Genomic DNA, 20,989 nt, shown 5'->3' with positions numbered 1-20,989 from the left:
TGGAATTTTGGTAGGGAATACACTGACTCTTTAGATTACTGTGAGTAGTATTGGGACTTCCTTGGTGGCTCAGACTGTAAAGAATCCGCCTGCAATGCACCACCCCACCTGAGTAGGGAAGATCCTCTGGAGGAGGAAATGGCAACCCACTCCAGTATTCTTGCCTAGAGAACCCCAAAGACAAAGAATCCCAAAGAACCCCAGGACAAAGGAGCCTGGCAGGTTATAGTCCATGAGGTCACAAAGAGTGGGACATGACTGAGCGACTAACACTTTTTTGATGTCTCAACAATATTAAATCTTCTGGTCCATAGACATGAGATCTCTTTTTGCTTATTTTTGTCATTTAATGTCTTTCAGCACTGTCTTATAGTTTTCAGTGTACAAGTCTATCACCTCCTTGTTAGATAATATTGTGAAGTATTTTATTCTTTTTTAAAAATTATTTTTGGCTGTGCTGGGTCTTCATTGCTGCATGGGCTTTTCTCTAGTTGTGACAAGCTGTTAAGCTGTTTTGGTGAATTTGTTTATTAGTTCTAACATTGTTTGGAATTTTAGGGTTTTCTATATTACCTGTGAAGAGAGGTAATTTTACTTTTCAGTTGATAATGCTTTTTATCTCTTTTACTTGCCTAATTGCTCTGGTTAGAACCTCTAGTACTTTGTTGAATAGAATGGTGATACTGGGCATCCCTGTCTTGTTCTTGGAGGAAGAGCTTTCAGCCTTTCTCCATTGAGTGTGGTGTTTCCTGTGGGTTTTTTGCGTATAGTTTTTCTTGTGTTGAGGTGGTTTCCTCCTGTGTATAAGAAGTGTTTATGGTCTTCCTCCCTGGTTTATGGCAGGGAGGTCCTGAAACCCTTGGAATCTCCTGAGTGATAGGTGTGTCTTGTCATTCATTAGCAGTGGATTCTGGGTAGGGCCCCTGATAGCCTCAGGATGGGGCTGGTCACTGGAAACACCCAGAGATTAGAGGGTTGGAACCTGACCTCCAGGGAGAGGCAGGGGGCAGGATGAACTAATCTCCAATGGCCAGTGATTTAATCTATCATGCCTCTGTAATGAAGCCTCCATAAAACCCCAAAAGGATGGGGTGCCGAGGCTCTCTAGTTGGTGAACACATGGAGATTTGCGGGGAGTGACTCCTGGAGAGCCTCACACTTCCCTGGTGCATCTTGCTTCTGCCTGTTCCTGAATTAATCTGAGTTCTGTGCTGTGCCCTAGCAAATTAATCTGAGGAGGGGGTTGTGAGCCTGTAGCCTGTGGGTCAAACCTAGACAGCATATTAAAAAGCAGAGATGTTGCTTTGCTGACAAAGGTTCATCTCGTCAAAGGTATGGTTTTTCCAGTTGTTATGTATGTATGTGAGAGTAAAACCATAAAGAAAGCTGAGCACCAAAGAATTGATGCTTGTCAACTGTAGTGAAGACTCTTGAGAGGCCCTTGGACTGCAAGGAGATCAAACCAGTCAGTCCTACAGGAAATAAGTCCTGAGTATTCATTGGAAGGACCGATGCTGAAGCTCCAATACTTTGGCCACCTGATGCGAAGAACTGACTCATTGGAAAAGACCCCAATGCTGGGAAAGATTGAAGGCAGGAGGAGAAGGGGACGACAGAGGATGAGATGGTTGGATGGCATCACCAACTCGATGGACTTGAGTTTGAGCAAGCTCTGGGAGTTGGTGATGGACAGGGAAACCTGGTGTGCTGCAGTCCATAGGGTCGCAAAGAGTTGGACACAACTGAGTGACTGAATTGAACTGATCTGTGGGTCAGAAGCCCAGGCATTAGCCTGGACTGGCGGTTGGTGTCTGCAGTTGGGTTGGAGGGCAGTCTTGTAGAACTGAGCCCTTAACGTATGGCGTCGGCCACTGCCTGCAGGTAGATGGTGTCAGAATTGGTAGTATGAGTAAAAACCAGATCAGGTACCTGCTGTGCCTAGTTTGTTGAATATTTTTATCATGAAAGGATTTTCAGCTTGTCAAGTGCCTTTTCTGATCAATTGAAATTATCATTTTTTTCCCTTTGTTCTATTAATGTGGTTTGTCGCATTGATTGTTCATCTTTTTATTCCAGGAATAAATCTGACTTGGTCATGGTGTATAGTTCTTTTAATATGCTGCTGGGTTTGGTTTGCTAGTATTTTGTTGAGGATTTTTCATAAGGCATGTTGGTCCTTGGTCTTCTTTTTCTTGTAGTGTCTTTGTCCGACTCTAGCATTAGGGTAAATCCACCTTCTGGAATAAGTTAGGAAGTGTTCCTTGCTCTTAAGTTTTTTGGAAGAGGAAGATTGGTGTTAGTTCTTCTTTAAATGTTTGGTAGAATTCACCAGCATAGCTCTCAGGTCCAGGACTGTCCTTTGTCAGGAGATTATTATTATTTTTAAATTACTGATTCACTTTACTAGTTATTTGTTCTTATTCAGTTGCTCAGTTGTGTCCAGCTCTTTGCAACCCCATGGACTGCAGCACACCAGGCTTCCTTTTCCTTCAGTCTCCTGCAGTTTGCTCAAACTCCTCCTGTCCATTGAGTCAATGATGGCATCTAACCATCTCATCCTCTGTCACCCCCTTCTCTTCCTACCCTCAATCTTTCTCAGCATCAGGGTCTTTTCCAATGAGTCGGCCCGGCAACTAACCTAACTGGTTACAGGTCTATTCAGATTGTCTGTTTCTTAATGACTTAATCTTGGTAGGTCCTATGTTTCTAGGAAACACAGAATTTGTGCATTTCATCTCAGTTATCCAGTTTGTTGGTATACAATTGTTTACAGCGCTCCCTTACAGTCCTTTTTATTTCTGTGAAATCATGAGTAATGTTCCCGTTTTCATTTCTGATTTTAGTAATTTGAGCCTTTCTTTTTTCTGGGGCATCACTGGTTAAGCCTGCACTTCCACTGTGTGGGCTTCCCAGGTGGCTCAGAGGCTAAAGCATCTGCCTGCAATGCAGGAGGCCTGGGTTTGATCCCTTGGTCAGGAAGATCCCCTGGAGAAGGAAATGGCAATCCACTCCAGTATTCTTGCCTGGAGAATCCCATGGACGGAGGAGCCTGGTGGGCTACAGTCCACCGGGTCGCAAAGAGTCAGACACGACTTCACTTTCACTTTTTTTCCATCTAGCTGAAAGGTGATCAGTTTTGTTGATCTTTTCAGCAAAAATGGTTTCACTGATTTTCCTTTGTTTTTCTATTCTGTTTTGTTTATCTCTGCTCTGGTCTTTATTATTTCCTTCTGCTAACTGGGAGATGGTGAAGGACAGAGAAGCCTGGCGCGCTGCAGTCTATGGGGTTGCAAAGAGTCAGACACAACTTAGCCACTGAACAACAACAAAGTTTCGGATCTTAAGGTGTATAGTTAGACTGTTGATTTAAGATCTTTCTTGCTTTTACAAGAAAGGGTTTATAGCTGTCAGTTTCCCACTTAGCTTTGCTTTCTCTGTATCCTTTGGGTTTTGGTATGCTGTGTTTTTGTTTGTCTCTGAGTATTTTCTTATTTCCCTTGTAATTTCTTCTTTGATCCACTGGTTGTTTGAATGTGTTGTTCAATTTCCACGCATTTGTGATTTTTCCAGGTTTCTTTCCTGTTGTTAATTTCTAACTTGATTCTGCTGTGGTCAGAGATTATAGTTTGTATGATATCTGTCCTTTAAAACTTGATTGAGACTTACTGTGTGGCCTGACATGGTCTATTCTGGAGATGTCCCTTTGTACCCGAGGACGTGTGCTGCTCTTGGGGGTGGTTCTGTGTGTGTGTCCATCACGTCTCCTTGGCTTCTTGTGTTGTTCAAGCCCTTGGTCTCATTGTTTGTTTCCAGTCTGACTGCACCGTCATTGCTTCTTATGGCTGAGTAGTATTCCGCTGGGTGTTTTGTTATATCTTACGTATCCATTCACTCACTGATGGACATTTGGGTTGTTTCTGCATCTCGGGTATTGTGGACATTCATGCAGAGATTATAGGTTTTTGAAACAGTGGATTGGTAATTTTGTTCTGGCCACAGCACAAAGAATTTTTCGAGTCTGTGTGTGTAGAAGCATCATAAGAATAAACTGTCAGCAGAGCCCATGAGGTGCCCACTTTAAAGGGGTCTGGCTCCCGCCCAGTTCCTGGGTGAATAGAGCCCTGTATTGCCTGGGGGCTACAGGCGATGGAGGTGAACAGGCCAGTGGCTCAGCCAGAGAGCCGTGCTCCCTGGTGTGGCAGCTAGGGGCTTGGTGGCTCCCTGCCACCAAGTGGAAGCACGTTTCTAGGGCTTTTGGGTTGGGCGCCTGACAGGATAAGGGGGTCTTAGTGGTTGGTGGGCTGGGTCTTTGTGGGGAGAGGTGAGCTTGCTGGTGACATCCCTGGGCCAGGCAGAACCCCTGGCCAGTAGTGGCTCTGGGTGGCTTGTTGGAGCCCAGGAATGACGTGGCAGTGCAGGGGCCTGAGGGGGCCACCTGCTGGCTCTGGGCAGGGGTGGCTGCAGCACAGAGGGGCTTTGTGACCTCATGGTCCCCAGCAGGCTTATGTCAGCCCCTCTGTGCATTGTCCGTCCTGCGCTGGTGGGTGGGGGGGCTCCTCTGTTGTGTGGGTCATCCTGCCTCTGTTCACATGGAGACGTTCATGTTTGATTTTTGTGTTAAGTATGGTCAGATCTGTTTAACATTTTCACATTGCCTGTGCTGGTCACTTGTGCACAGACTGTGGGTCCTCCAGCAGGGAGCAGGCCCAGCAGGGGATAAGCATGGCTGAGGCCTTCAGCCCTGCTTCCAAGGACACTGGGGTCCTGCTGCCCACTGCCCCCTTGGCCCCTCTGATGGCTGCTGTCCTTATCATCCGGCCACACTCCCCACAATGTGACTGGAGCCCCATCGGCCACTTCTGCCAGCCCTGGGGCCTCTTTCTAGGGACCTGACTCCAGCCTAGGGGTGGAGTGGAGTGGCCTCCCTTGGTAGGTATGGGCTGCATGTGTGCGGCTGGGAATCAGGCAAGTGCCCAGGTGGCAGCCAGGGCTCCACCAGTGAGCAGATAATGGACCCACTGTTATCCATAAAATGGGGTCATGGGGCTGTGAATCAGACACGGTTGTGAGAGCGCTAACACCTCTGTGGAGGGAGCGGTCATTCAGTGTGTCTTGAAAGACAGCTGGGGGCACTTACAAAGCAGAATAGATATAGTAAAGAAGCCCTTTCTGTCAACTTGAGGATTTCCCTGGGGGTAGTGAGCGTTGGCCCCAGGAAGGCTTCCTGGAGGAGGAGTCATGCCAGAGGCCCTGTCACATGGAGCTAGCCATGGACACTGCTAGCACTCAGGTGACCCCCTGGGAAGGGGTACAGAAAGGAAAGCTTCTCAGTCCTTAATGGTCTCAGAGAAAAGCTGAACCTGGGGGTGTGTGGCGCGGCAGCCTGTCTTAAAGCCGGGGGTGTCCCTCGAGGCCATGGGAACCAGGCACTGGCACCCTGACTGCTTCATGTCCTTGGCCCCACCCTGTCCATGCGCTCAAGTGAGGAGGTGTCCCTGGATGGCGGGTGGACTGGCTGGTGTAGGACGGCCCTTCTCCAGCCTGCTCCCTGGAGGCAGGCAGCCCTGCAGAGGACCCTGCTTGTCACCCGGGTGGCTGGCCTGTGGGACTGGTGCCCAGGGCAAGGAGACTGTACCTGGTCAGACCCTGAGGAGCCAGGACCCTGTCCAGCCCTACCCCTCTGGTCCGGAGGTGCAGTCTGAGGGGGTCAGGGGCTGTTTGATACATGGCTTTGCCCGCAGCTGTGCCCCTGCCAGCCCCCGTGGCCCAGGACTGAGCTGGGCTTTCTGGCCTGTCAGGGGTCCTGGCCTTTGGAGCTTTTGAAGCCCTCTAGCCCCTCATCAGTGAGGTTGGGGAGGTGACAGGCTTGCCCCTGCTGTCCCTGCATCTGGGCCCCAAGCCATTCCTTTTTCTACTCCAGCCACAAGGAAGCTTTCACAACCCAAGGTGTTAAAGAAGGTACATGCCAGTCAGCCTCTGGAGGGGAAGCTGAAGGGACATTCAGTTCGGCTCACCTGGACAGGTTCCTCCAGAAGCCCGGAGGAGTGGTGACCATGGAGTGGCGCCAGGTTGGGGCTAGTGGGGTCAGCCACAGGCTGCAGGAGCCATAGTGGGGTGCAGAGGAAGGGGTGGCCTTGCCAGGGGCTGTGGAGGAGGATGGAGCTCGTGCTAGGGCCCACCCTTCTCCCTCACATCCCCGCCCGGTGGGCCCAGAACTGCTGTCTGTCTCTTTATTGGCTCTGAAGCTTTGTGTGCTTCCCAGTCATGCTGGATACCCACCCAGGAGCAGAGCTGTGCAGGAGAGGCCGTGCTGAGGCGCATCTCCCATGGCCACAACCCACCCAGGCAAGCAGGGGCAGTTCTGTGGACTCAGGCGTGTTTGTAAGACCACAAAAGGGGTTGCTTCTGTGCTGTTAGGGCCAGACCCCGGCTCTGGGCAGGCGGGGGTGGCTTTCTGTGCCTCAGCTCCCACTGCTGTGGAAAGGATCTGGAGTGACCACCCCCTCGGACGCCATGTGAGCAATAAGAGAGCTAGAAGGGCTCCGAGAACGGGCTGGTGCCTGGTGAGATCAGCTCTCTGCCTCCCCTGCCCCCGCTGGTGGGTTAGGGGGAGCAAGTTGCCCTGCCATCGTGTGCTCAAGGCCACCCAGCATCCTCAGATGAGAGGACAAGAGCCAGACCCAGCCTGAGTGAGGGGCTCGGGGGGCACTCAGGGTGGGGGGTCAAGCTGGCAGGGCTGGACTAGTTACCACTGAATCCTTCCAAGGTAACAGACGCTTGTTATTCCCTGGTATTTATATGTGTGTGTATTGCTTTATTAAAAGTCCAGTTTCATTCAGCTTTGTCTCAGGTTATCTGTAACCTAGAAAAGCTACTTTTCTATCTAAAATGGACTGCCATTAAAATGAACAGTCCCCCAGTTTAGCCTGGGTTTTCTAGAGCTCTGCAAAGCTGCACATTTGGAATGACTGGAGGAGAGTGGGCTGAAAGGTGGTAACTGATGTCCAGCTCAACTTACTTGGGTTTGCCTGTTGGACTCAGGGTAGATGCGTTTCCCACTGAAGCCCCCAGTAGAGGTGGTGGGTCTGTGATTTTGTGGTTTGATAGCCTGAGGGTGATGCAGACCTTTCCAGTAGAGGTCCAGTAATGAATATGTTGGGCCCTCACGTGTCATGTCGTGTGAAATTGGCCACCATGCAGAAACGGGGGGTGAATGGGGAACAGGGCTGTGCCCTCACGAGGTGTCATCAATGGACAGTTTCTTGTGTCTTCTGGGAACCTTCTGTTCCACTGGTTCTTCCAAAGTCACATGAGTTTCAGACGCCATCACTTGACGACTCAACTCTCCCAGGTGACTTTAGGCCAGAGTGAGGGAAGGAGCTGGGTTTCGAACCCAGAGCTTTGGTCAGATTCTGTGTTGGGAACACAGAGAAGTGTAGACTCCTGAGCTGGCCACTTGCCTAGAACCCATTGCAGAAGGGTTGCTCCCCTTCCCAGCCCTGGTGTTGCCTGGAGGTTAGGGGGAGAAGCTTCACAGACCTCTTGGGCTCCCAGCGTGGAGCCTGGATGCACAGGTCAGCTCAGGCAGTTGGGGGTCTAGGCAGGGTCGGCATAGGCTTCTGGGGGTCCAGGGAGGTCGGCTGAGTCCCCTCGTGATTTTGGAATTGGAAGGAGAAGCTGGCAAGGACCAGATGTCACGTGGGGGAGCCCAGAGTGACCGTCGGGGCCCAGAGGTCTGCTCTGGCCGTAGCCGGCACAACAAAGGCCACCTGCTGGGGCCCACCTCTTGCCTGAGGCTGGAGTGGGTGTGACTCCAGGCTGGTCACCCCAGTGCTCGTCTCTCTGGGACCTTGGTTCCCTCATCTCTGCCCTTCCTGCTCCCCCCACCCCCACCCCTCGGAGCAGCAGCAGCACCCAGACACCTCCCGACCCTGGTCCCGTTCACCTCACTGGCCAGAACCAGGCCTCCCTCTTGCCCTCCCCCCAGCTCTGGCACCCGGGAGCCCGGGACCTGTGAGCATTTGTGTTGGACCCATTCTTGGCCTCTGCAGAGCCAGGTCAGAGGTCACCCACAATCCGGGGCTACTGTCACTCGGCCAGCGAGCCTGGCGTGTGACAGGCTGGGGCCCCACTGGGTCTGTTCCCCACAGACGCCGCTTCTGGGAGGCTCAGAGGCCGAGCTGCTGCCCCGGCTCCTGAGGTCCGTCTCCACGCAGAGACGCTGTGCTCCCGTGACGTCAGCTCCTCGGCATCCAGGCCATGTTTTAGTCGGTGCCTCAGCTGCCGGCTCCAGCTTCCCCGGGGAGCCGGGTACCACCCGGGCCTGGAGACATGAGGAGGCAGGGATGTGAGAGGCGGGGGTCGGGCCGGCCAGCCTTCCTTTAAATATCCATCTGCCCTGGTGTGTGAACCCCTCCGCCTATTGTCAGGGCCCACGGGGAGCAGAGGGCAGCGTCCGCGCGTTCACGGAAGGAGGATGCCTTCTTTCACGCCCACCGCTCCGTAGAGCATAAAGAATCTGCCGAGGAGGCAGGAGAAGAAAGCCCGGTGAGTAACGTGCATCGCCCAGCGGCGTGCAGGCAGCGGTTGTGTCCGGACGCAGCCTCCCCGCTGCATGGATGCTCCAGACATGGGCGCGCTGGTGCTGCTGGCCCGGGCAGGGATGTGGCTGCTGCAGCTCCAAGCTGAGCCGTGGGGGGAGCAGCACTGTGGGGTGACAGGTTTTAGAAAAACAAGCCCCAGGAGAGCCTGCCCAGCGAGGGATGCGGCTGATGCGGGGGCGGGGGAGGAAAGGTGCCCCTGAGATGGACGGTGTGTGCCCGAGGCCTGGCGGCTGGTTGGCTCCGGAGCAGCCTCGTTTTCATCCAACACCCTCGCCCGGGGGCCCTGCTCACTCGCTCCTGGGAGTCCTGCTGCTGGGCTCCTCCATGGAGGGCCTGGGCGCAAGTGTGCATGTGCGTTGCCTGCTCTGCGCTCCGCGTCGCTGCCTCCCGAGTGTGGGCAGCTACCGAGATGGGGCCGCCCAGGCTGGCCGTGGCCGGCACCTGTTTCCCCGCCCTGAGCCCTGTCCACAGAGTAGCTGCGCTCCCGCGGCCCTGGCAGTCCCGTGGACAGCGGGTCGTGTCAGTGTGGCTCTTCCACCCGGCCCTGGGCTGTTGGCAGCGAGTGCGGCTGGGTCTCGGCTTCTTCGTCCTGACATGGTGGGAGGTACACGCGGATGCTGGGGCTGCGAGTCGCTGGTGGGGACAGGGGGATGTGGGTGCTCCTCTGACGTCCATTTTGCAAGATGTTTTTGCAAAAAACAAAAGAAGCAGGAGGCAGCCCCCCACTAGGCCGGCGGGGAGCAGGTCCCCCCATGTGGACAGTGCTGGGGTGACAGGAGGCTGTTCAGGCAGGGCCGCCCCTCCCCCAGAAGCAGGACCCTTGAAATCTGGCCGCTCTGCAGCCAGTCCAGGGTGTGGGGGTGACTCGGATAAATCATAGAATTTGGGATGCACTGGAGGGGTGCATGGCAGGGGAGATGGAGCGGGAGTTGCTCGCATGTGTGTGGCCACGGAGCAGAAATTAGCTGTGTCATAGTTTCTCTGGGCCGTCTCGGCCTGTTCCCATTCATGATCACGCGCCGCCTGTGCAGGGCTGGTGGGACCCTTGGTACAGGCAGGCTGCCCGGGGGCTCAGGACGTGGCCTTGGGGCCCAATGCCTCGGCTGGGTCTAGTCAAAGCCATGAATGGGGGACCGGTTGGAAGAGTGAGCCCGCCAGAACCGCAGCCATCCTGTCTGCGTTGGCACTGCCAGGTGGGGTTGTAGTGGGGCCCACCTGTATCCGTGTCCTGGTCCCATCTGTGTGGCTTCCTCACTGCTGTCTCCACTGTGTCAGCCACCGATAGACCGCCTTCACAGAGTTGAGAGCCGCTGACACTTACGTAAGGAGCGTGAGCTGTGTAACCTACCTGACTTTACCTCCAGGCTGCCTGCTGTTCAGTCGGTCACACGGAGCAGCGAGGAGCCCTCCTGGGCAGATGCCACCCTCAGGCCCCCTCCCTGGGCGCTGGCCTGGGGCCCCACAGAGACAGCCTGCTTCAGAAGATCCCCATCTTCCTGTCTTGTCCCTTTTCACATTTGTGCAGTGAGTTTGGGGGATGTGTCTATGCCCTAGAATGAAGCGGGGCCCACGGCAGTCCGTCCGTTGTGAGGTCTGTCCTTCTCAGTGCTCCAGCTGGCAGGTGCCTGGCTCAGGCCCCAAGCCCCACTGAGCATCCTAAGGCCCGGGGGCACCTGTCTCCTGCTGCTGTGGGGCGGCCCAGGGTGAGGGGACTGTCCTAAGTGCTGCCCTTGGAGCCAAGGCCTGGTGACGCCAGTCCTTGGAGGACAGACCCTCCTTCCAGGTGTCGTGTCACTGTGTCTACAGCCAAGAACAGAGATCAGTTCCTTTCTGTATTTCCTTGCCTAGATCTTGGGAATGGCACGTTTGGGGTGAGGGACCAGTAGGTCTGGCCCCCCCGCCCCTTAGTAGATGCCTCGTGCTGCTGGGCCTCTGCTTCTGGGGGGCAAGTAGCACTTGGGGCCACAGCTCCAGAAGGGTCAGATGTGTGTTTCATGCTGGGGTGGGGGTGGGGCCCCAGGCAGGCTTTCTGACCATAAAAGCTGGCTGTTCTGTGCAAAGGGCAGGAACAGCTTTGTCTAAGATCAGCCACCTGAACCGGCTACTCATCCAGCTTTCGAGTTGTTTTGGTCCCCAAATCATGGCTGTTATCTTTCACTCAGGAGGTGGCACTGCAGAATCCCCGCCATGCATGTGGACGTGGCGGTTTATTTTTAGGATCATCCTAAAATGTGGAGTAGGCCACCTTGTTCATTCTGCCTGGGCCCAGTCGGGTTCCACACCCCCTCATCCCTAGCCCCAGTTGCTGAACCACGAGCCTGCAAGTCTCCGTTTCCTCCAAGAGGCCCCCGATCAGGAGGGGTGAGGATCCAGGTTGACGACTAACCAGCCTTCTTGGAGATTATCTCAGAGGCTGTGATCTGATGGCCATGGAGGCTGCTTCATCTTCATTTTACTCCATGATGGTTTATGGGGTGAACAAGAGATTGTGCACGGGATGCTGGGGCTGGGGGGACCCTGAATTTGTGTTTTACTATTTAATTTGGTAGTTATGTGTGTGGTCTTTTTAAAGGTTGCTCTTTTTCATGTGCTTTCTCCGGGAAGTTGAAGAGTTGATTTGCAGCAGCAAGGAGTGTCTCTGTGTGTGGGCACCCTGAGGGGAACTGCAGTCAGCACCCCAGGGCTGCCCTGGTCACCTGCCCCATGGCCCTCCTGCCCTGTGCCTTGGTTTCTTTTTCTTTGACATGGGATTGTCAGGAGGCTGGAACGAGGTCATGTCAAACAGGGTGGACATCTCGTCCTGGTCGGGACGTGCTCGTGTGTACGGTTTGTGTGATGTATTGTTTTCACATCTTGAATTTAAATTTGAGTTTTATGTATTTCTGTTTTAAGGTGCTGAATAGTCCATGTGGCTTAAAGAGAGAAAACTGGTATCACTGCCTCTCCCCCACCCTTGGCACATGTTTCTGCATTTCTGAATCTTGCATTTCCGTCAGAGGTGTTTCTTGTTCTGTCATGTCTCTGGACGCGGCAGTGCAGCACTCCTTCCCTCTGCCCCCAGTGGGATTGTTTAGTCACTGACTGTTTATGTCTACGTGACATAAACATTCACGTAGATCGTTCATGGGGCTTCCCTGGTGGCTCAGTGGTAAAGAATTTGCCTGCCAATGCAGGAGATACAGGTTCAGTCCCTGGGTCAGGAAGATCCCCTGCAGACGGATTTGGAAACCCACTCCGGAATTCTTGCCTGGGAAATCCCAGTGACAGAGGAGCCTGGCAGGCTACAGTCCGTGGCATTGCAAAAGAGATAGACATAATTTAGTGACTAAACATAATTCAGTGACTAAACAACAACTTAATGCACAAGTAAATGTTTAAGAGCCACCAGCGTCATATTTCCTGTCTTGCACAGCTTGTAGTTTCTCTTGCTGTTGATACTTGTCTTGATTTTCTTCCTTAGAATTTTCTAGAAGTCCTGCCTGAAATATTCCCACAATCTTCTCAGTACATGGGCAACACTCCTGGGCACCCCCAGGCCCCACACAGCATACCCAGGACCTCTCTTTGCTTTCATCCCTGGATCTCCCACTGCTCTGCTTTATCTGCCTCTTTCATCCCTGGTCCATCCTCCATCCTGTGATTTGGGAAAATGACCTGACCTTTCTGGGCCTTGCCCCCTGTCCTCTTTCTTGGCCTGGTCTCCGGTTAAGATGTTCTCCAGATACGTTCTGAGAAAGGGGTCTGGAGGGAGGAGAGTAAGTCTTTTGATACCTGGAGTGGATGTGCGTTTACCTGAGTAGAACACTTGGTGATAGTTTAGCTGGGTATGGAAGCCTATGTTAGAATCACCCCCATTGGCACATTGAAGGGACTCACCATGGCCCACTGGTTTCTGGTCTGATCATGAAGTCAGAGGCCAGTTTGATTGTTGTGGGATCTTTTTTCTGCTGAAGGTTTCTAGGATCTTTCGTTTCCTATATCCTCAAGTTTCATGACAACGTGACTCGATGAGAGGTGCTTTGTTTCCTGTGCTGGAACTTTCAGCATGGACGCGCCAGGCATTCCTGGTGGGACCCTTCTGTTCAGTTATTCCTTTGACGGTTCACTCCCCTCTGGTACCCTTTTCTAGAATGCCCACCAGTGGTTTGTTGGAACTCTTGGACTGGTTCTATGATTTTCTGTTTTCCACTTCTGTTTTATTTTCTAGGTGATACCTTTAATTTTTCTCATCCAAACCATCTATTAAGTGTGTTGTCTTATCCTTATTTTTTAAGAGTTCTGTTTTGTTCTCTGAAGGTTCATTCCTGGAATAGACTGTTCTGCCCTTGTTTCAGAGCTGGACGATCATAGTGTTGCTTTGAGGTTATTAATTGTGGCGAGAGGCGCCGTCATACACAGTGAGTCACTGAGCACTTTGATGGCTTTAAGGCTTCACACACATGAACGCTTTAGTCCTCACGATCCTCTCTGGGCACCTGCTGCTGTTGTCTGTGTTCTGTGGAGAGAATGCCACCCACGGCACAGAGAGATCAGATCATTTTCCCAAATCACACAGCTGTGCCTGGCAGAGCTGGGATTCATCTTCCGCAGGCTGGGTCCAAGTCTAGGCTCTCTGCTGAGAGTTTGGCTCCCACTCAGACCCTCTTAAATGGAGTGTGATTGTGAGCTCAAGTCCCCACTACTTCGAGGACCTAGTTCGTGAATGAGATACTGGCACCCATAGCCAGTGGGAGCAGAGGGGGGTGGGTGAAAGAGGAGCTGGTGTCTTCATTCTAAACATGTTCTTCATCCCTTCCCATGGTTCCATGTCCACCTAGGTTCTTTTTCGCAGCTTATTTTGCCGGGAGGTTTCCATCGGCCCCTGTGACCCACGATCACCAGCCCATAGGGATGGCCAGTTTGGTATCCCCACTGGGCTACTCCCAGGAGGCTGGGGTCTCATACTGTGTGACCAGGCTGCCACCATCCCCCTGGGTCAGGCCCTCATTCCATCTGCTGCCCAGGTGAGGATGGGGGTCTTCTCCTTAGAGTCTAGGAGTCTCCGAGTCAGGCCTCAGGGGCTCCTCCCTGTCTCGTCTCCTGTGACCACAGTTGGGGGGCTGCCTTCCGGGGTTCCACATGGTGTCATCACCCACCTCCTCTTTGCTGTGATGGGTTTATTGGTGTTTCTTTTCCTTTGACTGTGGTCTTGGAGGGAACATAGTAAGTGACTGTGTTCCTGCTGCTGTTTGCCTGGACACCTTCTATTAATAGATGGTTAAAACTGTGCAGAAGAACCTTGGCTGGTCAGGCCATCATGGGTGAACCTGGGTGGGTGTGGATGTTGGGAATCAGTGCGTCCTAGGGCCCAAGTGCCCATGGGACAAGGACTGGTGCTGCCAGAGGGGTGAGGGTGAGCAGGGGAGCCCCAGCGGCTGGGGACAGCAGAGCTGGTGCACGGTGGCTCTTCCCAGCCCAGCTCTGTGTGTGGGTTGATAGACACCATGTTTCAGAGCAGGCTTGGGTTTAGGGCAGGTCGGGGTGGTCCCGCAGCACCACCAGTGTGTGTGCCAGTCATGGCCGCTGATCCCGTGTTGGCCCGTTTCCATGGGCTCCTGTCCCACCTCACCCGGTGTCCTCATTTCCCACCCAGGCCCCCATGTGACGTCAGGCGTCATGTGTGCTTGGGCTCCTCTGGCTGCGACAGGCCCCAGACCCCCTTGTTTCTGTGACCTTGGCCTGTGAAGGAGGTCTGGCCAGATGTCCGTCAGGTGCCCTGCTGCTGGGCTTTGTCTGATGTTTTTCTCATGCTTAGACTGGGGCAGGGCCTCCAGAGGAACTGCAGGACCACCACCCTGCTCAGCACATTGCACCAGGCCCTGCTGTCTTGCCTGTGCTCACGGCACCAGGTGACGTGGCCTTGCACCCCTGGCTGAGGTGTCTCTGCCAGGGGTCCCCTTGTAGAGCCCCTCTTTCCCCTTCTCACCCTGTTTTCTGAGGAAGGTAGCCAGCCCAGCCCACCTTGAGGGGAGGGGGTATCCACGTGGATTATCTGGACTTTTCTACTCAAGGTGTTTGATGTCACGCCATTTCCTTCTTTATGTTGGTCTGGACTCTCAGATGGTAATTTCATGCTCCTATTTTGTTTCTTGTCCACATTATTCCAACTTTGGCCACTGGGAGCTTGTGATGGGCCTGGGGAGCAAAAGGGCCAGACCCTGGCCAGTAGGGTGATGCTGGGTGCTCAGTGGTGGGTGGTAGGCCTGGAGCCCCCATGGTGGGGCAAGGCAGAGGGCTCTCCGACCCCCACAGGCAGGGACACAGACTTCCCTTCAGTCCCATCATCCGGGAGAGGTGGCCAGGGCTAGAGGGTGTGGAGGGCAGCACAGCTACGGCTGTGGACACGAGGTTTTCCCAGGGAGCATGGTCAGTTCTCTGCCACCCGTCCTCCTGTTAAGTGGTGGTGGTGACAGGCTGATCTGGCCGTCACAACTCCAGGCGAGTCCCCAGGTCAGACGCTGCAGTGCTGCCCCAGGAGAGCCCAGGCATATTCTGGCTGCTCTCCTGACCGACCTGAGCCGGAGTGGCTGCATGTGGTTCCCTTCAACCCTGGCTGCCTCCCCCACCTCCATCTCTGGTGTTGTCTGGTGAGGGAACCCTGAGTGGGTGGGGAGCTGGGGCTGCCGAGCAGTCATCCAGGATCAACCAGGCAGGGGCACCTTTCCACTGGTGCCGTGTGTCCCTTGGCTGGTGTGAGGTGAGTTTGCAGGAGACTCGAGGTAGCTGACTAAGCATCAGTGACTGTTTTGCCCTGGAGGCGGCTGAACACTTGGAACGTGTAAGCTTGCTCTCCCATGTCGCTCCTGCCCATTTCCCTGGTGCAAATGCTGCTGCTGCGGCCGACCTGGAGCTGCCCAGTGACCTGACTGCAGGCAGGAGATGCACAGTCATCAGAGAAGGTCAGAGGGCGACTCGGACACCGGGTCTCAGCTGGTTGATCCCCACAGCTCAGAAATGCCACTTCCCCAGGCTGCCCCCTTCAGAGCCTTACCCATTGCTATTCAAAGTCGATGGGCGAGCCTAGTGGTGGGTGGCTCCCTGGAGCAGCCCTGAGGACGTGGGCAGGGGCAGAGCGGCTGCACGGTGACAGGACTGATTGAAGCCGTGGTGAGGGTTGTCACACTGCAGAGACCAGCTTTAAACACCCCGTTCCCAGGTTTGCGTTCCACGTGTTGCTCTCCTGAAAGCACTGAGTCTCAGAACAGACCGTGTGGACCACGTACTCCTCCTCCTCTTGCCACACTGTGCTGTTTATCACACTTTTTCCAAATCCTTTGTTGTCTGGAGCAGCCTTTCCAAGCCGGTGCCACCCACTCCGTGGTCCTGCTTCTAGCACTGGTGTCCCAGGTCCATGGAATGAGGGGAGGTCTGGGATGGAGGCTGAGGGTGTGTGTCTGCTGCACGTGGTGTGGGCCTCTGTGGGAGGGTTGTTGTTGTTGGGGCACTCATGTAGCCAGTTTCTCTTGCCGTCACTCCCTATCCTGGTGGTGGTGGTGTTTAGTGGCTCAGTGTGTTCTACTCTTTCGCAAGCCCATGGACTGTATAGCTCCCAGGCTCCTCTGTTCATGGGATTTCCCGGGCAAGAATACTGGAGTGGGTTGCCATTTCCTCCTCCAGGGATCTTTCCTGACCCAGGGATTGAACCCGTGTCTCCTGCATTGACAGGCAGATTTTTTATTGCATTGTATCCATGTGGACTGGGATTTTTCTGAATCGTGAGTTTATTAAAATTCATTTTTATCATTCCTTTTGAGGCTCCAATTTGCTGCATTTGGCTGGCAGGGCCTGCAGAAGCGGTTTCTGCTGATGTGGGGCACGTTCCCCCAGCATTTAAGGGGGTCCCCACTTTCTGGCACAGTTGCTTCTGGGACTAGCAGGCACGGTCCTTGTCCAGCCTGGAGCTGCTCCGGGGACCTGGCCTCCTTGGGGTGGAGGGGACTTTTGGAGGCAGGTCTGGGCTCTGTGTGCCCCTCACACCCAGGAGTGGGGCCTAGGCTTATGCTCTGACCCTCGAGCTCCCACCTGGACTGGAGCTGCCCTGGCTCCAGACGCCTGCCTCAGGCCTCCTGGGCTCCTCAGCCCCAGTCCACTGCATCAGGACACGTGTGCCCTGCCTACGTGCCAACATGCCTCCCTTGCAGCCTTGGTCCTTGGACTCTGCTACCCTGACATGGGTTCAGTTCAAGTGTGGCTCCTGGGGGGTCACCTGGGCCCCATGGCCCCCTGGGTGTTGTCAATGCAATGGTCAGCTGGGTTTATTTCTTTCTGTCTGCACTCACTTTTAGGGTATGTCCCCATCTTTGTTTGTTTATTGAGGAATTCTGTGATATTACATGAATTGAATCAAAAATAAAAACTCTGCACAAAGATTCCTAATCATGTACCTTCAGCCCATGTGCAGCCAATTTCATTCATCTTTTGTGCTTATTCTTCCTGTGTTTCTTTTTGGAAAAATAGGGGTGTGTGTGTGTGTGTCTTGTGATGGTGGTGGTTTAGTCACTAAGTCGTGTCTGACTCTTTAGACCCCATGGACTGTAGCCCTCCAGGCTCCTCTGTCCATGGGATTCTCCAGGCAGGAATCCTGGGGTGGGTTGCCTTTTCCTTCTCCAGGAGGAAATGTGTGTTTTGTTCACCCTTTTCTGCTGCATGAAGAGTAGCCTGGTACATGTGCATGTGTTTGCTTGTACTTTCTGCACTTGTCTGCTTTTACACATGTATGTGCATTTGTATTTAGTACGAGAAGTAAAGCTAAATGATAACTTTTAAAATACAAACAGCATTCCAAAATCTTGAAAAATCACCTTAATTACACTCATCATTAAATATCTGCTTGGCATGATCCTATAATACATTTCTTTAATTTTCTTCTCAAATGACAGTTTTGCAATGTTTCCTGTAGAGAAACCTCAAAGATAATTACCTCAGTCTTTCCCATTGTATACGGTTTCCCTTGTGGCTCAGACAGTAAAGAATCCGCCTACAATGCGGGAGACCCTGGTCCGATTACTGGGTCAGAAGATCCACTGGAGAAGGGATTGACCCACTCCAGTATTCTTGGGCTTCCCTGGTGGCTCAGACGGTGGAAGAATCTGCCTGCAGTGTGGGAAACCTGGGTTCCATCCCTGGGTTGGGGAGACCTGGAGGAGGGCCTGGCAAGCTACAGTCCGTGGGGTCACAAAGAGACACGACTTTCACTTTCCTGTTGTATAGTTGACAAAAGTTTACTTTGGGGCCATTTAGAAAAAAATTTTTTTTCACCCCCACAAACTACTATTGGAGGGCCTTCCCTGGTGTCCAGTGGCTAAGACTCCACACTCCCAATTCAGGGGGCCTGGGTTCAATCCCTGGTCAGGGAACTAGATCCCACATAAGGAAGAGTTTGCATGCTGGAGCTAAAAGACCAAAAAGAACCCGTAAACAAAAAGTTATTATTGGAAATGTCACATCTATTTTTAGGATTATTTTCTAATTTTGGAAAAACCTCAGTTTCTTTCATTTTTGACTTGTAAGACTTCATAATATTTCAAATTTTCTCATGCAGTGACTCATCTTAAATATTCTTTGAGATGATAATCATGCATTTACCATTTTGCTGTCCAGGTCCTCATAGATGCACACTGCATGAATTTTGTGTTACCTTCATTCACATTGCAGTTTTTAGAGATGCTTGCAGTGTGTGACTTAACTCAGTATTTCTGTAAGTGTGTGAAGCACAGTGAGTCACACAGAAGCACCAGCAGCCCCTGGCCCTGCTGGAGGCTGGTGCCCTCAAACAAAGTGATGCTGCGTCAGAGCTGGGATGGAAGTGCCGGTCTCTGTCCTGCAGAGCAGCTGGGACCAGCCAACTCCGGAGCATCCACGACCCTCCACGGCCCCCTCGTCTCTCATACATCTTCTTCAGTCAGCCATCGCCGCTTAACACAGGACATAAAAATCACCGTCTCAACCCTGCTTAGGATTCTCTTTTAAAATTAAGGTTTTATTTTCTAGGACAAGTTTAGATTCGCAGCAAAATTGAAAGAAAGATACAGAGAGTTCCCACACATGTCCCACCACACACACAACCTGCCCATTATCGACACCCCCGCCAGAGGGTACCTTGTTACGTCTCCCAGATCCCACAGTTTACGCTGGGGGTCCCTCTCGGTGTTATGCGTTCCGTGTGTTTGGACAAATGTACAGTGATGTGCACCCACCACTGTTGCATCACACACAGCATTTCACTGCCCTGAAAGCCTTCTGTGCTCCCCCTGGTCACCCCGCCCACGGCAGCCACTCATCTTTTACCGTCTCCAGCATTTTGCCTTTTCCAGATTGTTTTATGTTGGAATTATACAGTATGTAGCCTTTTCAGATTGGCATCTTTCACTTAAGTCATATGCATTTAAGTTTCCTCCATGTCTTTTCATGACTTGATGGCTCATTTCCTTTTTAAAAAAAATTTATTTTTATTTTTGGCTGCCCTGGGTCTTCGCTGCTGCACATGGGCCTTCTCTCGTCGCGGCAAGCGGGGGCTGCTCTCTAATCATGGTGCACCGGCTTCTCTTTGTTGTGGAGCATGGGCTTAGTAGTTGCCACTGTCAGACTCGAGAGCACAGACTCAGCAGCTGTGGTGCACCGGCTTAGGTGCTCTGTGGCATGTGGGATCTTCCCGGACCAGGGCTTGAACCAACATCTCCTGCATTGGCAGGTGGATTCTTTACTACTACACCACCAGGGAAACCTGGCTCATTTCTTTTTAGCTGGGTAATATTTCCATTGTCTGGCTAGAACAGTTTATTTGTCCATCACCCACTGAAAGGTACCTTCATTGCTTCCGAGTTTTGACGGATATGAATAAAGCTGTTGTAAACATCTATGGGCACGTTTTTGTACAGACATGGTCTTCAGCTCCTTTGGGTAAACACCAAGGAGTGTGGCTGCTGGCTTGTCTGGTAAGACTGTGTGTAGTTTCATAAGAAAACTCTGAACTGTGTTCCCAAGTGGCTGCACCATCTGCATCCCCATCAGTGGCCACCGAAGAGTTTCTGTTGCTCCAGTCCTCAGCAGCATTTGGTGCCGTTGTGTTCTGGGTTTTGGTCGTTCTAACAGGGCATCCTAACCACTTTTAATGTGTGGTTCAGGGGTGTTAACCATATTCCCATGTTGTACAGCAGAGCCTGAGAATTCTTTCATCTTCTCATCTGCTTTTAAACAGAGTTCTGTGAGAAACAGAATAAAAGACAGGTTTGCTGCCTCATAGCTTAGAGTCACGGTGTTGTCACAGGCTGACCGTGCCCACAGTGGGGCAGAGCCCTGCTGACCATGCCCACAGCCAGGCAGAGCCCTGCCTCCCAGAGAGCAGTGGTGGTAGTACCGTTGACAGGGAACTGAGATGCCAGGTGGTCCTTGCACTTACGAGCCACTGGTAAGACCTTGCTCAAAAGCATTTTAATGATTCCCTTATTCTCGCATAATATGGGGTTTTTGGAGGGGAGGGGACATTTTTTTGGTCTTATCTCATCATCCAGAAATTCTTATTGTTGTTAGCACAGGGCTGTGATAAGGTATCTGAGCAATGTGTGTGTTGTCATCAAGAAGACTTGTGGGAAGAATAAATTAATAAGCCGAGGTGGTTTTTCTTCTGAAGCCGGCATTTAGGGGGTTAGGGTGCCATCTTTCTGCCCCTGTGTGTGGAGAAGTGACCCCCCAAGGAAGGATGTGTGTCCTAATGGGGCAGGCACGTCCCATCCGGCTGGCCTCCAGGGAGCTCGTGCCCCCAGGGAGCTCGTGCCTGGTGTGGAGGCCCTGGGGGCAGCAGTGGAGGCAGTGTCCAGGCAGCCATGGGGGGAGCCCTGGCTTCGAGGTGGGGCTGCAGGTGGGCTGTGGGGACGGCACAAGGGGCTGGCTGCCTGGTGACTGGCACGTGTTGGCAGCCTGGACACGTGGCCTGAAGGCATCCTTTGTTCTGCTGAGGCAGAGCCATGGCTGAATAGCGGCTTTCTCTGCGCCCTCCATTTCTCTGTGGCCTTTACTACCTCCATCCTGCTCTTTCCCTCTCATGTGACCTGAGGACAGTCACAGCCTCTCCAGGTCTACCTGGCCCAGGCTCCGCCCCCTTACCTGATGACCCTGCCCCTGCAGCCTGACAGAGCCTGTAAATGGGCTCTCCCTGGGCTGACTCCCCATGACCCCCAATCTCCATCTCGCCAGAGTCGGGGGCCCTCTCTGCCCCAGCCCCCACCTCCCTCTGCAAAGGCAGCTGTGTCGGGGGGGTGGGGCAGGCCCTCCACCCTTGTCTCTCTCCCCATCACCTTCCACCCCATCTCCCTCCCCACCACTTCCCATCCCTGTCTCCTTCCTGCCCC

The 20,989-nt window shown here is 53.0% G+C and overlaps 1 protein-coding gene across 4 annotated transcripts in view; it reads left to right on the top strand.

Annotated features, from left to right (window-relative positions):
* Positions 1 to 20,989, top strand: part of PRKCZ (protein kinase C zeta) — a 99,489-nt gene that overhangs the window by 11,046 nt on the left and 67,454 nt on the right. The window contains exon 1 of one of the 4 annotated variants that reach the window (XM_005217019.4): positions 8,244 to 8,547. The exons of 2 other annotated variants lie outside the window; for them this stretch is intronic. Coding sequence is in view for 1 of the 2 variants with exons in the window: in XM_005217018.5 (XP_005217075.4) it covers positions 9,198 to 9,207 (10 nt within the window). In the remaining variant the exon portion in view is untranslated. Of the gene's footprint in view, positions 1 to 8,243; positions 8,548 to 9,105; positions 9,208 to 20,989 lie in introns of those variants that run through there. One more of the 4 variants, XM_005217018.5, reaches the window with a different exon arrangement.

The sequence above is a fragment of the Bos taurus genome, chromosome 16, assembly GCF_002263795.3.
Source record: "Bos taurus isolate L1 Dominette 01449 registration number 42190680 breed Hereford chromosome 16, ARS-UCD2.0, whole genome shotgun sequence".
Lineage (NCBI taxonomy): Eukaryota > Metazoa > Chordata > Mammalia > Artiodactyla > Bovidae > Bos > Bos taurus.
Note: the sequence above shows the minus strand (reverse complement) of the source record. Positions and strands in the feature narration are given on the sequence as shown.